Genomic DNA, 16279 nt, shown 5'->3' on the forward strand with positions numbered 1-16279 from the left:
ATTAATGCTTTTAACTGTGAATGAGGGTCATAGTTCTCTCTAAGAGTAAAAAGATCAAGAAGATTTAAAGCTAAACTTTTTTTAAATAAACTCAGATTTAGCATGTATAGTTTACATTTTAGAAGCATCTTATTTAAATGCTACTTACTGTGTTTAAGCTCAGGAGCCTGGAGAGCATTACTGAGGTTACACTTAAGTCTGCCTAAGAATTAAACATTAACTGATGTAAATCCAAAAGCTGGTTTTAGACTCAGATAAATTTAAATAAAAGAGTGCATTTACAATTATCCGTTAAAAGCACCACATGGCTATGTTGCAGCCTCAAACTGTGCATTGTCTAAACATTTCTCTATTTCCTGTTATATATCAGGGAGCTGAAATAGAAGTGGATGAAAATGGCACTCTGGATTTGAGCATGAAAAAGAACCGAAACCAGGACAAGGCTATGCCTCTAACTTCTTCCAACGCAGCACTTCCTACTCCTTCCTCTTCTCCCTTCAAAAAAGCAGCTTTCTGGTAAATGCGGCCTTCTACCAGGCTCTCTGTGAACAGGAGGGCTGGGATACACCAATCAACTATAGCAAGACACATGGCAGGAAAGAGGAAGAGAAAGAGGTATCTTTTCAGCTTTTCAGTTAGAGCAGTTGAAGAACTGACATTAAACCCCTCTGTTTCAAAAGTGGCCTCTAATCTTGGGTGCTTGAATGCCCAGCCTGAGACATCATGGACTCAAAATTCAAACGTGATGACTGATTTGGAGTACCCAATTTGATACATCTTAACGAAGACTGATTTGCAGATTGTGGGTGCTCAGCAGTTTGTGAAGATCAGGCCAATTTTAATGGTGTCTCAAATAGAGCACATAAAATCATTAGTCACTTTTGAAAATCTTGGCCCTAAGGCCTTACTTTTAGAACTGCTGGGCACTTGTAAAGCAGCTGTTCATTTTAACTGGAAAGTCTCTCAACCTGCGTAACGTAAGGCATCCAAAATTAGAACCCATTTTTGAAAATGTATCCCTACTCTCCAGTGGCTGGAGGGTCATGACCTAAATGTAGTATATTTTTGGTCTTTTTTAAAATGTCAAAGTAACCTTTAATTTTGAAGTGCAATATAATTCTTCCAAGCAACTTTATTATTTTGTGCATTCCAGACATCTCTATGTTTGGGTATGTGTAAATACAGGCATGAAATCCTACAATAATTTTTCACTGGGACAAGTGTTAAATGTGTTTCTCTGACACATTTCAGGTGTGCATTGCTCACATCAGCCTATTGCAAGTCTTGCAGGGTCCAAAGATCCAGATAGCAGTCTGAGATTAAAATTCCAGAAAAGCCCATTCCCCAATATATCGCTGGAATTAGGGAATATCAATGGAAATAAACAGCCCCACCTAAATAAATCACCCAAAACTAACTCTCACGATGGGTATAGGCAGCTGCCATGATGAGACTCCACAAGACAGGCTGCCAGTTGTTAGTGGTCATATGGTAACTGTCATGTCCAGTGCTGATAATTTTCTTGCTTTATGTGTCTTTGTTTTGCCCCTTTCATGTATTTTTTTTTATTGACTGTTGGCAGCATAGTGTCCTTTGGTTTTCTTATTCTTTTTTTGGCTGCATGTTTCTCTTGAACTTCACTGCCAGAACAGGGTGCAGAGAAGGTTTGGTTGGATTTGTTATCATGGTGAAGAATATGCATAGGCAGCTAACTAAATGGAATCTTGGTAATGGACAGAGATGGGCCTGAGTTGCAGAGTTCTGTTCCAGCCCCAAAGTTCCCCATAGTTCAGATCTGGAGTTTTAGTTCAGGGTCAAATATATGGCCATCCCATTTGTATTTGTATGAAGTAGAATAGTAACACTTTAGCATTGTAGCTATTATAGAAGTGGGTTTTTTTTTTCTGAATTATCATGATTGGTGAACTTTAATAAAGTAACATATTTAACAAGGATAGCTCCACCGAGAGCTGAGGATGGAGATTCACCTCTATTATTTCAAAATGCCTGGAAGGAAAAGGGTATCAGTCACATGAATAGAAAACTCTTAGGATGGGTACAGGTAGTTGCCATGACGAAACTCCACAAGACAGGCTGCCAGGTGTTTGGTGGTCGTATGGTAGCTTTCATGTCCTGGAGAGCTAAGTGCTGTGATCCCCACTGTGTTGATGCTGATCTGTAACCCAGGGTTAAGCATCTGGAATAACAATTTTTATTGAGAAAAGACAGACAGTGGCTGGAGAGTGGCTTAAATTATGTAGTGAGTAAGAGGACCAGATTCTTCCCTGCAATATGGCCCCTTTGTGCTGCACTGCCAGCAGGTATATCCTGCTGCCAGGGAATCCACTGGTATTGCAGACCTGGCAAAGAGCTCTCATGCCACTCTTCCTCCCTGCTGCCAGTGTAGCGTAGAAAAGGGATTATGGCTAGAGAAAAGAGGGCACGGGTAGAACACTCCTATGCCACGCTGTTCCCCTACTGCAGTTTTGGCCAATTGTGGTGTGGGTACTGGCCCCAGGCACAGCATCATCAGCATCAGTGACATCACTGAGGAGGCCACAAAGTTGGGCATAAAGCCATCTTTGCACCCTGCAATTGTCTGCAATTTGTCTCTAATCAGGGATCTGGCCCAAGACCTCTGCTCTGACCACTTCTGCTCCCAGAGAACATTGACATGTCCAGCGGTCTCAGGGCCAATGGCTCTGTTTTGCAAGTAGAAGCCTGGCAGTTATTCCCATGCAAGGCAAATGAATGATAATATCTATTTCTAATTCATTGTTATCTGGTTCATATGCACAACAGTTGCTTAATTTTGGTGGTAATTTCCAGAAAATATTGTCTCTCTCTCACTTAGTGAAATAGCCTGTCCAGATGCCCCCTAAAAAAAAAAATTCTGAATTTGGAAAAAGCTCAACATCTCTCTAAAAAGGAAAGCACCGCGAAATAACCAGAGCTGTCAGTTTAGTTCAACTGTCAGTTCTCCAAAGATTTCAGGGCTTAAAAATGTTTAAAAGTGCCAGATGCTATTATCTGTTATTCATGTTACCATTATGTTCTGGTCTTTGCTGAAATCAATATAAACTTCCATCTGCACATTAATGGAATTTCATTGCTCGCTTGCTTTCTTTTGTGCCCGCGCGTGAATACACACACACACACTCTTTGTAGAAAATGGACCCCTGGTTCTGATTTTTTTAATCTAATATGCTTTAGAATTCTAACATTTCATCCGAACTCCGCTGTCTGGAAATTGTACTTTGCACTTAATTAGATGAGATAAGTATCCACCCATTCTCTTTTACCATAAGTGAAAAAAAGAGTAGATGGGGGAGGGGGGAGTTTCTTTGACCCATTCTATAAAGGATTTATGTCACACAGTAAATATGAAATCTACTAGAGGAGTGCACAGCCCAGGTACCTGGTCTACATGCTCAGCCCTACGTTTGTGAAGCCAAGAAAAGAATTCTCTGCTCCAACCTGCAGTCGTAGCTTGCAGCTGGTAATGAAGGGCATGAGAAGGACTAGCTACTCAGGGGCCAATGGACAGCTCATACATGTGTTTATTGCCAGTGGATCTGCATGGTCAGGGACCAGCTGGCCATGAACATAGCCCAGTTTGCCTCCTCCAGCCTCCCCTGGCCTGCAAGGAACTTCAGTGTCTTTCTGCATGGCCCCTTTGCCTCCCTTCTAGTTACTACTGCGATTTTTAAGTTCCCCAGCCCCCAGGATTTCATGCTGCTTGAATAATAACAATATCCCCCAAACTATTAGGGAAATTATTGGTTTAAATGTTTGTCTCTGTCCTTCAGAAATATACTAGAGAATATCAACAGGAAAAAGACAGATTCTTTATTATCCCCTTAATCTTAATTAGCACCTTTTTCATGCTATCTGCTTCCCTTTAAAACGTCTGTCTTTTGCAAAGAATCTCAGACAAAAAGTTTATTTACAGTGGAATTAAGATTGTAAGAAAGTACCTCCTAATATAAAAGAGTATTATTCGATTATTGCAATGCAGGGAATTCACAGTTAACATTTAAAAAACCCAAATGTTTGAAAGTCAAAACATTCAAACCAGAGCCAGCACTAGGCATAAGTGGACTAAGCAATTACCTAGGGTCCCAAACAGCTCAGTGGGGCCCTCTGTAACTTGCAAGCAACCCTATCTAATGAATGTATGTGCTGCACACAAGAGACACTTACTGGGTGTATCTCTCGATCTCTCAATCTCTCTCACATACACACACACAGACAAATCCCTTTGATGGAAGCATTAACAGGTCCCTTATCCTCTATGTGAGTCAGTCACTAGAGGGCAACATAAAACACACATAAAAGGCAGCCCTCTAGTGGCTGACTCACATAGAGGATATCAAAAGAATCTGGAGTAGGTAAATGGGGACATTAAGCCTGCTTGTGAGGTTATTTGTGGTCTCTGGCCCATGCTGCAGGGTGCAGGGAGGTACCAGTCTTTAGTTTCTGATTAATGATGAATTTGCTCTTCATAGGCAGTTATAGTGCTGAGGTTCCTCTCTGATAATAGGGCTCAACAGTTAGCACTTGAAAAGTACATACGGAAGGGTGGTCAGAGTAAAGGGCAGAGATCAAGTTGATGAGAGAAATTCTGACCCCTTTGAAATCGATGGCAAAACTCTGATATTTAGGCTTTTGAACAACGTTTTTTTAAATTTCCTGGATTTTCAAATGTTGCTTTTTAACATTACTCAAAATTGTACTTACTTTCACAGGTTTAGGTTTTTATATTTACTTTTTAATAATGTTTTAAATGAATAAATTTTATATTATGTTAATTAAAATTAAAGTGAAGTAATAGATAATTACACCTTTTGGATCATTTAAGGTTGTCTTTATCTGAAATTTTCCTTTAAAAACAAAATCCCTAAAGCCTAAAATTTAAGTTGAATTTCGGGCATTTTAAAAGTATTAATAATTACCATGAAAAAAAATGTGTAGAAAAAAATGAAGCAAATATTTGTACTCTCTATGTTAGTTATAGTAGCATATGAGATGATTCCCAAACAATCTAACCTCACAAATGCAGTTGCAAAAATTAGCAGTAATTGATGTATCAATAATATGACGAGGTTTATATGTGTTATAGTAGGCAATAGATAGCCAACACGTGAAAGCAGAAGGAAGTGATGTACAGGAACCAGCTACAGACTGCATAGGTGAGCTGCCAGAACTGGCAAGCATATGGTAGCTTTATCAGAAGCAACACCCCCACTAGGCAGAAACTCATAGGTGCTGGAATAGAGGTGCTGAGGTGCAAACCGCACCACCTGGTTTGAAGTGGTTTCCATTAATTACAGGGTTTACAGTTTGGTTCAATGGCTCTCAGCACCCCCATTATACAAATTGTTCCAGCACCCCTGCAGAAGCTCCATTTGCAGTCCACATTCACATTCAGTTTCTGCTGCTCTCTCACTCTGTGCTTATCAGCTCACAGAAGTCCCTATCCCTGTGGTTCTCTCCAGTCCTGGAGATCCTCTAAGCGCCACAGTTCCCCAGCCCTGGTCCTGGAGAGCTTCTAAACTGTACAAGGCCAGAAGCACCTACAGTACTAGGTCTGGGAGCTTTGCAGGACAAAGTGTTTCTTGTCCCAACCATAGGCAGCAATCTCTGGTCCTATTAAGCCTTTTCTGCAAAGCCTACTTATCTGGGTCTCCTTGCTCCAGTGGAGTTTATAAACTGTCATGAATCCCAGCAGGGAATCCTACAGACGTTATAGTTCTGCCAGGGACTCTGGAGACTTCTCAAAGGTTCACATATTCATAATGAATCTTTCCAAAATGAACCACTTAACCTTCCAAAAAAATTCAAAGCCACTAGTCCTCAGTGAGGACAAAAACAATCTTGAACTTTCTAGACCAAGCCATTTTGAAGCAATGACATTCTAAAAGGAGAAATCTTCAGAAAGTGAAACTGTAATATTCAGTATTTCAGGTTTCCAAAATGTCTTTTCAGTGGAGTGACTACTATGTCTCCATATATCTATTAAACAGCAAAACAACAGATGGTAGCATTTAAATTTTTATCTACAAATGAACAGGCCAGGTTAGAATTGAAGACCCATTCCTATGGTTCTGCAAGAAAATTGCAAAGAGCATTTGTGATTTTTTTCATAAAATCTAGTATTTGGATAAGATTAAAAGATCACCTCATGCCACACTCTTAGAGAGTTTGAATTTACATCTCCTAGACTGCAGCTTAATGATTTATTTGTTTATGTACAAATCATATTTATTTGTACAGCATACGGTAGCACAGTGATTTACTTGCAGAAGAAAACCAGAGTAATCCCCCCTTGCAAAACTATAGGTTCTGTAACTAAAAATATTCAATAACTTTCTGGCCAAGGGCTGTATTTTCCCCTTCTTTTCTCTATGGATTTTTATTTCATTAGCATTATCATTTTCCAAATATAAACCCTGTTTACCCAGGATACAGCTTCAAGACCTTGTGTGGCTTCCAGACCTCTAGGAATTATTTTACAGATAAATCATTGCAGATGGTAAAACTTCTATCCCTCAATGTCTCAAAATATGGTGCATTAATCTTTTACCATATCTCCATCACTGCTGAAAGCTTAGATAATTTTGCCTGTATGTTCTTCAAGAGGTTCCCCCCCCCCCCCCACACACACACACACAAACAAAAGATTGGTTGAATATAAGAAAGACAGGGAAGAGAGAAAACCCTTTTGTGACATTCTTATCTGATATTTCAGAAAGATCCATTGAGCTCCCCAGAAAACCCGGAGGAAAAAAAGTATCCAGGAGATGTCTCCATACCGAGTCCAAAACCCAAGCTCCATCCAAGAGATCTCAAGAAGGAACTCATCACGTGAGTCACAAAAATGTCATGTTTTCCTTTCTCCTCCTCTGTGGAGACTACAGACACTAAGCACAGCAGAACGTCTGTGAGTCAGCTGCTTTGGAGGAGCAGTAGAGGGGAATTCCTGCACCCACTGCTTCCTACACAAGAGTGTTCCATTGTGGCTCTCTTGGGCTGGCAGCAGTGAGGTTTATAGTTAAGGCAAGTCAGGAGAGGACTGTCAGCCTGGATGGAGGATTCATGACTATATAGATTTACTGTCTAACCCCACCTCTCGTGCACAGAGGTAATAAAATGGCAGCAGCCACTACTACACATGTGGATTGAGGTAATGGTTGCAGAGTGGCTGTTCTGAGACTCCTCTTACTGTTCTGGAAAACAGATTTTATCCCCGTCCATCCTCCATGGAGATCCCTTGCAGTGATTTTGTGTAGGAATCCAGGGCATAGCTCTAGGATTTAAAAGAAGCAGAGCCAATAAAAAATACGGACCATAAAGACAAACAACTCACTAAGGACTTAGTCCTGCCTATCTGCAGAGAATCATGTTCAAACTCAGAAAAGATTAATAGCTAAAGGCAGAGGTTACCACACATACTGCACAATGATGTCGATGTCAGAATGGCAGGTAGATGTCACCATGAGTGTAGTTCTAAGATGCATGCTGCCCCTTCTATAAGATAATGGAAAATCAGCATCCATATCCATATGTTACATTATGTGTGCATATAACCAGATGATCCCAGAGTTCTCAAGCAGGAAGGTAGGGAGGTAAACAGCTTCAGATGAGTTTAGTTCAAGGACTAAATCAAGAGTCTGAAATTCCTTTGTATGAGAATAATACAGACTGAGGATAAATTCAAGATGCTATAGATTAAAGGATCATTCTTAAAAGAAACCTCAGCTGTTCCTTTACAATACATAACAGGAGTTCAGACTTGTTAAATGCTGGTGCTGAATGTAAGACAAGTAGCACTGACTGTAAAAAAAAATCCGTTGAGCAGCATTGTCCCCAGGTACATTCCATGTATTCCAGATGATGAACAACATAATGTACTTGATGAATGAACAAAGTGTTTTAAGGCCATTGCTCAAATAGAAAAAACTAGTCTCTGCCTTGTACATTACATAATAATTAACTGTCTTCTTTACTCAGATCCCCAATATGCAGAGCATGATTCTCTTCTCGTTACACTGGTGTAACTCAGTAGAAGCTCCAATGAAGGCCGTGAAGTTACACAAGTGTAAAACTTGTGTGAGTGGAGAATCAGGCCCATGGTCTCCTTCATTTTTTTGCAGAATGGCCTGTGTCCTAGAGCTGGACCCACAAATGAATGTGGGGTGTCTGTCTCAGAGTCATTTCCTTTCTGCATGTCCTTGTTGTCAGTATTTGCTATGCAGTAACAGCAGGCTCTGCACTGCACTGAACATAGATGAAGAAACAGTCCTTGTTCAAGGTGTTTACAGTGTAAAGAGACTGTTCCCTTACTTGCACAATCTGAACTATAATATGTCTCATTTCCTTTTAAAAAACATAGATTTAAAGTAGGAAAATGAAGCAGCTTTTGACATTAACAGAGACTAGGCCATTTTGTTATCTGATAAAGCAACACCGTTGTGGAAAATACAGAATAACACAGCAGAGTCACTTGGCACCTACCTTTTTAAAACAATAAAAACCAAAACCAACTGTGGCTTATACAGATTTGCCTCAAGTGGCAGGGAACAAAGCAGCGTATGTGCTGATTAAGAAAGTTATTTAATAACTCAGTTTGAGAAGAATTAGATCTGAGAACTTCCAAACAGGCAGATTATTTAAAACGATTGAATGGAGGTCATGTTATTCACCAGTCTGTTTACATGTGTAATGCCCATAGCCAGTTTGCATGCACAGGCCAAGATTTTCAGAAATGACTAGTGATTTTGGGTGCCCAGCTTAAAAATCCCTAGAGGGGCCTTGTTTCAGAAAAAGCTGATTACCCACTTTCTGAAAATTAGGCCCTTTCAACTGTCTCTTGTTGGACATCCAAGACCACTAATCATGTCTTAAAATCCTGGCCAGGCTCCTTGAAAAATCTTTGGATTCACATCAAAACATTGTCAACATCTAAAACATTTTTGACATCCATAGACTGCTCTGTCTCTAATTTAATATTCACCTGGGACTCAGTATACATATTTCATTTCTGTTTTCCCCTCTGCCTCCCACCCTGGTAGGCGCCTCAAGACAAAAGCAGGTCTGCACCACTTACTGATGATAGTCCATAGCACATCACTGCAGACTCATTCACAGCTGAACTCCATGACATCAACCCTTGTCCTGCTATTTGCTTTGCAGACTCAGTGGGCACTGAGTCAGTGAAACTCAATCTCTGTCTCTGGAAATTACGTTTCCTAAGGGAAAACTCTGTAGAGTGAGTCTTTCACCTCTGGTAGTGCAATCTGCATATTGGCTGCTCACCATATTGTATCTGCAATTGCAGTTCATGACCTAAATGGCCTCAGGCTTGAGTTTATTCTGCCTCTTTTAAAACAACAACAAAAACGTTTGTGAATTTATTAAAAACATTACTATATTTCTTTTGTGATGGTTGTTACTTTCTGATTTGGGCTGATTTCCAGATGTTGATAAAACCATTTTCCTTCTTTTTGTAATAACTGGGTGTCCTTTCTTAACCATATTATAAGATTACTTACAAGAATTGCACCCAATTTTAAAACATATGCAGTGCACACATTGCACACATAGCTAAAATGCGCCTGTCCAGACAATTAAACAAGAAACATTTTTAATACATTGGATGAAGAATCCATAGGCAATATTGCGGGCAGACAGTATTTACTGTTTGCCCACTGAGACCAGAACATACTGAGCAAGTCAGTACAAGTGGCTCCATCATGCGGAAGTTGTTATAATGACATAGGCCCTTGAAAAAAAATTATATCTATATACAGAGGATGATTTCCAATAGCCCCAATGGGCCATTCCAGCAACTGGGAATAGTCAGGTCCCATACCCTGGCCATACCCATCCTGCAAGAGGTGATGTAGAGCCAGCTACACTGATTGTGCCTTTTGGGGACTCCTCTACACTGGAGAGCTCTGACTGAGCACCTCTGGCTCGTTTGAGACCCTGATTGAATCAATATAAAGGGTTCAGAGAGCAACAATGAATAAGCCCCTCAAAGCCTGATTTTCAGGTATATAAAGGACCCTTTATACCACTCCAACAGCATAAAGAGCCTTAAAACATACGTACACATAATTCATCCCTGCTCCTGTCCATTCTGCTTTACACTGTGAGAGCAGTATACAGCGACTTAAGTGTGAATGAGAATCAGGCCCCAATGAGTAACGCCTGGTCTACACCACACGGTTAGGTCAACGTAAGCTACCTTGCGTCAACTTCACTGTGGAAGTGTCTTCACATAAATTTGGCTCCTGCTGACATAGGTGCCTCCCCAAGCTGCATAGAGTCACGGTCGATGTAATTAGGTTGATGCAGTGTCAGTGTAGACACTGTGTTGCTTATGTTGACTGTTACTGGCCTCCAGGAGCCATCCCATAATGCCCCACACCGACAATGCAATAGATACAAGCATTCGTGGCGAGGATGTGCACTGCTGACACAAGCAATTTAATAAAGAAGATGGCTGTATGCCAATGTAAGTGAGGTTGACATCATTTTGTAGTGTAGACATGGCCTAAGTCAGACTTATTTTACTCCTTTGGAGCAATTTTTTAGTGCTTTGCCACTTACAGTCGCTTTACACTAATCTTGTAATTTACTATCCCCTTACTAGGGCCAACAGCAAGGATTGAACTCAAGATGTGGCATTGCAGCACAAACCTATACAATTTGAGCTAAGGAAATAAGTCAGCTAGCTGGTAGAAGCCCGTGGGATGTTAGTGGAGACGTGGCACAATTTTGCCAGTGTACTACATACACACCATCATTTTTTGTTATTGCTGAATTTAGCCCAGAAGCATCCTAGGGAATTGAACCTGTTCACTCCAGGCTGTAATTGGATGAATGGTCTGTTGTGTCTGTCCTGGAAGTCACAATGGCACATAATTATGTTACTAGAAGTCTTTATATCAAGATCAAATGCCTTTCTAAGAGATATGTTCTAGCTCAGCCAGAAGTTATGGGCATGATGCAGGCATTGCTGGCAAAGGTTCTGTGGCCTATTGTTATGCAGGAAGTCAGACTTAGATGTTCATAATGGTACTTTCTGACCTTAAAATCTACGAATTGTCATCAAAAATAGCTGGCAGTAATGAAACTAGCCAGACTGCACCATGATCTGTGGTAACTGCAAAATCTATGCAAAACATATGGTGGTTTCAGCCCAGAGATACATAACATTGTTTTGATTCACATGGGTTATGAAACTTTACACAACTGTACCATGTTCTAATTCACATGCCTCGATCGAGAGTGGTACTGTCATGATGATAGCAATGATTTTAGATAATGTCAGATGTAGTTGGTGTGAAGTTGGTATGTGGTAGGTTGTTTAGCAGTGAAGGGTGACCTGTATTTACATAATTTGGAAACACTTTTAACTCTAACTGCACTTTCTATACACAGCTGCCCAACTCCAGGATGTGATGGCAGTGGTCATGTAACAGGAAACTATGCATCACACCGCAGGTGAGAAATGACAGAAACTCATAACAGGAAGTAGAGCTGCTTTATGTACAGTCAGCTTCTAATATTTTTATATGTAACACTATTGGGCAAATAATTTTCAGCAAATTAATGTACCCAGCAAACTCAGCCTTTGTTTTTTTCTTGTGGTATATCTCGCAAGTTTTTTTTAGCTGATTACAAACAGTTCACTGTGATCATTTGTTATGCAAGCTGTATGGTTTAGCTGAGATTGGTTAGATAAGTCGTGTGGTACTGTTTGTGCGTCTTTAAGTGGATGAGTGTGCAAACACTACTGGCATGAATACAGATGTAAAAGTAGGTTTCCACAAACTTCAGTACATGTGGCTTTGAAGTTCTCAAATTTGCAAATGCTTTTTGTGGGGTGTCCCCTGTTTCCTCTCTGGGTTGGGACAATGGTCCCATGTCCTGGTGTTCCCTTTGCATGTAGGGAGGAAGCAGTCCTTGCCTTTCCCCAACAATATGGACTACAGCTCTTTATGCTGGCAACACAAGAGTGAGAAAGCTCTTTGTACTCTAAGCAGCTCCAGGCATATCTGCTTTGGGATGAGACAGAACCTAGCTCTGAGCAAGTAACCTGCTCCTATCTAAAGATTGACTACCCTGCATTGTCTATCTCTCGTTTGCCAACAGCAAGTGTTTGGGGGGAGGGGGAGAGGGACTGTTTCTATTCCATAATAAATAATTAATGCTTTTCTAGAAAAATCGGTTCTGTTTTAGCATATGGAAGAAAACATGTTTCACATCTCTTTTCCTTAGTGTTTCCGGGTGCCCATTAGCCGACAAGACATTAAAATCCCTTATGGCTGCCAACTCTCAGGAGCTTAAGTAAGTAATGACAACAGGGGGAAAAAAGTGATTGCTGTTCATCTCATATTGGCATGTTTCCCAAACAAACGCAGCTATTGAATAGAGGAGAGAATTGATCTTTGTAAAATAAAGGCCAGTTCAACCCCTTGTCCCAAACGTGAAAACAAATTGAAACCAAAGCCTTTACGAAAAGTTGGACTCTCTTTTCTTTGGTTTGCATGTTTTTGCACCTCTTCATATCCATACACTAGCCCGAACCTAGAGCAGATACTCCAAACGTTGAAAGAGAGGCTGTTCTGACGGTATTTCTGAACCAGCTGGAGCCAGGAAGAACCAAAGTCTTACAAAGAATCTGATCTCACAAAATACCCAGTCTGATTTCTAGATCAAAGAGGTTAGGATAAGTATTCAGACATTTGAAAACCAAAACAAGCCAAGCCTGCAAATCTTCTGTCTTCATCCTCCAGCACTAGATAGATACCCTCAGCTTAATGTCACTGAGGCAGCCGTCAAATCATATGAATCAGTGTTGCATATTTCTCACCATGAAATGACAAAAAGGGGTTTTGCAGGCCCCAGTAGATAGGCAGATGTACAGGGCCTTAAGCAGACCTCAGTAATCTGCACAGCTGGCCATGGGAGTCAGGAAAGGGATTGGCAGCCAATCACCTAGTTAATAGACGCTTTTGTCAACAGATGGGAGTGAAGTAAAAGGATGGTTGTTGCTTTTTAGCTACAGCTACACTGCAAGCTAGGGGTGTGATTCCCCTGTTTGTAGTGTAGATGTAGCTCTTGTCAGGTTTGCCAGCCCTCTTTTCTCTTTGCACCAGTAAATGGGGTCCTGCCATAGAACGTAGTGGGGGGTTTGTGGGCCTGTACACCCTGCCCATATTTAGAATCGTCCTCAGTCCAATTAGAGGAAAGTAAGTTCTGATGATGGTACGTTTACACTGCTTTACTGGCATTTCAAGTACAGGTGGCCAAATCCAGGTTTTAGTTGAGGATTTAGCTACAAAGTTTGTCAGCTTCCCAAAATAAAACAATGACGCTTCCAGTCATGACATTCAGGTGCTGCCCTGCATTGTAAAAAATATGTTGTTTGACTCTAGCCAAGGAAAGCCTGCTCTCTAGGGACAGAGTAAAGGCTGCAGGGAAAGGCCAGCTATGTGGGCAAGAGGTGAAAGCTGTTCTCAGAGCATAGACATTACTGAGGTGCTGACATTTCAGCTCTGGGGTCTGCTGAACTCACCTCCACAACATTTGGTTTTAGTTTGGTTTGTACAAAGCTGTGGAAAGAGTGACAGAACAAAGATTTGTGAAAATGGTGCCAATTTCTAAACCAGTCACTGATTCAGCGCTTTTACTTGCTTTCCACGAACTCAGACCTGAGTTCACACAAATGAAATAAAATGGCTGTTCTGCATGCAAACCCACATAGCCACATGTGAACAGTGACATTTGCATACACACATAGATACTGTTTAACTAAAGCTTATAAAGTTTCAGTTGCGTAATAAGGAAAGAGAAGCAACAACATGTGACCTGAGTTACCAGCCACATACTGTGAATAACGAGTGAGTCATGGAAGATATAGTCAAAATTCACAAACAGCCCAGAAGCAGAAATAGGTTGCATGAAGTGTTCAGCATCGAATTTCAAATAACCAGCAAAATAGTAAAACTCAAAATTTGTTCCCAGACCATTTGAAAAGAGAAACAGGGTCCAGTAAAATTATTTGCTACACATAGATCATCCAGCTTCAGGTTTGACCAAAAACTAATATGGCTCTATCCAATTTTAAATAAAACTCCATTTTAAAAAAGGTCTATTTTTCTACAGGGTTGTCTAGAAAAAAAAACAGGAAGAAGGAAGGAGAAAATAAACCCTAAATGCAGATCCTGAAAACACTTCCGCAACTGTGTAGCTATACTCACATCAATATTTCCTTTTAGTTCACAGGGACTACATGAGTAAAAAACCTCATGGTGTGTCTACATTGCAAATGCTGATTGCAATGTAGATAGATCCTTAGATGAACAAGTATTTATAGGATCAAGCCCCCAGTGACCATCCTCCTAGTTTTATTTCACATAGTTATACAGATATATATGGCATCAAAAAGAACAGATGCATATATTTTACCAATAATGTTCACATTTAATTCACAAGAATCAAGTTAAACTTTTGCCTTCTATTTCGACTCACTAAGCCAGCAAGATACCTTTTCTGATTTTCAGCAAATCTACAGTTTGCGATGAAGGACAGATTTTAAAAGTGGTCACTTTAGTCAGATTGAAGACATTTAAAATTAGAGGCTTATTGATACATAGAGTACTGCAGAAAAGGACTAGTACAGAATACCTTACCTGGTGCCTGAGATGATAAAGGTTCACAAATTTTAAGGCTGGAAGGAACCATTATGATCATGTAGCTTAACTTCCCACATAACACAGCCACGGACTTTCACCGAGTAATTTCTGCATCAAGCCTATAATTTCTGTTTGAGCTGTAGCATACCTTTTAGAAAAACAGGCAGTCTTATTTTATAAAGTTCAAGCGCTGGAAAATCCACTACGTCCCTCGGTCAGTTGTTCCTGTGGTTAATTACCAATATAAGTTTAAAAAGGAGTACTTGTGGCACCTTAGAGACTAACCAATTTATTTGAGCATAAGCTTTTGTGAGCTACAGCTCACTGCAGCTCACAAAAGCTTATGCTCAAATAAATTGGTTAGTCTCTAAGGTGCCACAAGTACTCCTTTTCTTTTTGCGGATACAGACTAACACGGCTGCTACTCTGAAACCTGTCAATATAAGTTAGTTCTTTATCATTTTTTTAAACCCACTTGATCCCCCAACTATTGTGGTTTAAATATTGATGCAGTAAAAAAATAGAATAATACACTTCTAAAAGGTGCAACTGTACCTTTAAAAGAGAGTTTACAACTGTATATTTAGGTGTTTAATATAGTAGCGCAGTATGCCTGTACTTAGATCACCCAACCACAATGCCTCCACCACAGGTAAGACGTTGAGATGTGTACAGGGTTATTGAACAATGTGAATTTCCATAGTGGATCAGTACAAGGTTACTTGGCACAGAATTTCTGTAATTCTGATACTCTGGAAAAAAACATAGTGTTCAAAGGCCCTTGGGAAGGCTTAGCTTTAGTACTCAAAAATGTACAAAAAATGCACAAATTCCTGGCACAGCGTCTGAAGGTAAATGTTTTCGTTATGCTGTTAGTACTGCTTTGTACGCCTAGGTGTGTTTCTTCTTTCTGAATTTTTAAAAGGAACACTTACGGCAAAAGAGAAAATCCCTTCAAATATGTACAAGATTAATTTTGAACCATAATATCTGTCACTCAACCAGTAAGTGCCTGATCCAAAGCCCATTGTAGTCAATGAAAAGGCTCTTATTGACTTCAGTAGACTTTAGATCAGACCCACATGCATTGGCACAGCCAACATGTCTTTCAATCTGAGCACCAGTGAGAAAGTATGGTCATAACAGTAAGACACAGGTTTATTTCTTTCCATTAGGATGCTGAAATATTTTGTTACTAAACTTTCAAATTTGAAGGTTTCTGTTTGCTGCACACAAAAAAGCCCCTGAACTCTAAAATGGAATCAAGACCCACTTGCCAAATGAAATACCCAGTCATATCCTATGTAAAATAGACGTGCTCTCCTTTGTTTGTACAGAGCTAAAAAACAGAAACTCCTGAGTTCTTCTCCTGGCTATGATGTTGATTTTCTCTGTGACCTTTAGTGACATAACTTCTCAGCCTCAAATTTCCCCTTCTATAAAATGGAGATTATATTGAAAATGTGCTGGTCATTGTAAGGCTGACATCAAATAACTACATAACGGTTATTTCACAGAGAAGTCAACAAATAAAAGGCTACATGTTTGTTTTTCCGCAGTTGCTCCTT

General features: G+C 40.1%; 1 protein-coding gene across 1 annotated transcript in view; it reads left to right on the top strand.

Annotated features, from left to right (window-relative positions):
- The window catches only part of ST18 (ST18 C2H2C-type zinc finger transcription factor), a 210571-nt gene that overhangs the window by 180929 nt on the left and 13363 nt on the right, over window positions 1-16279 (top strand). The window contains exons 13-15 of the mRNA XM_043539630.1: window positions 6752-6867; window positions 11452-11514; window positions 12292-12360. Coding sequence (XP_043395565.1) covers window positions 6752-6867; window positions 11452-11514; window positions 12292-12360 — 248 coding nt within the window. The remainder of the gene's footprint in view (window positions 1-6751; window positions 6868-11451; window positions 11515-12291; window positions 12361-16279) is intronic.

The sequence above is a fragment of the Chelonia mydas genome, chromosome 2, assembly GCF_015237465.2.
Source record: "Chelonia mydas isolate rCheMyd1 chromosome 2, rCheMyd1.pri.v2, whole genome shotgun sequence".
Classification (NCBI taxonomy): Eukaryota; Metazoa; Chordata; order Testudines; family Cheloniidae; genus Chelonia; species Chelonia mydas.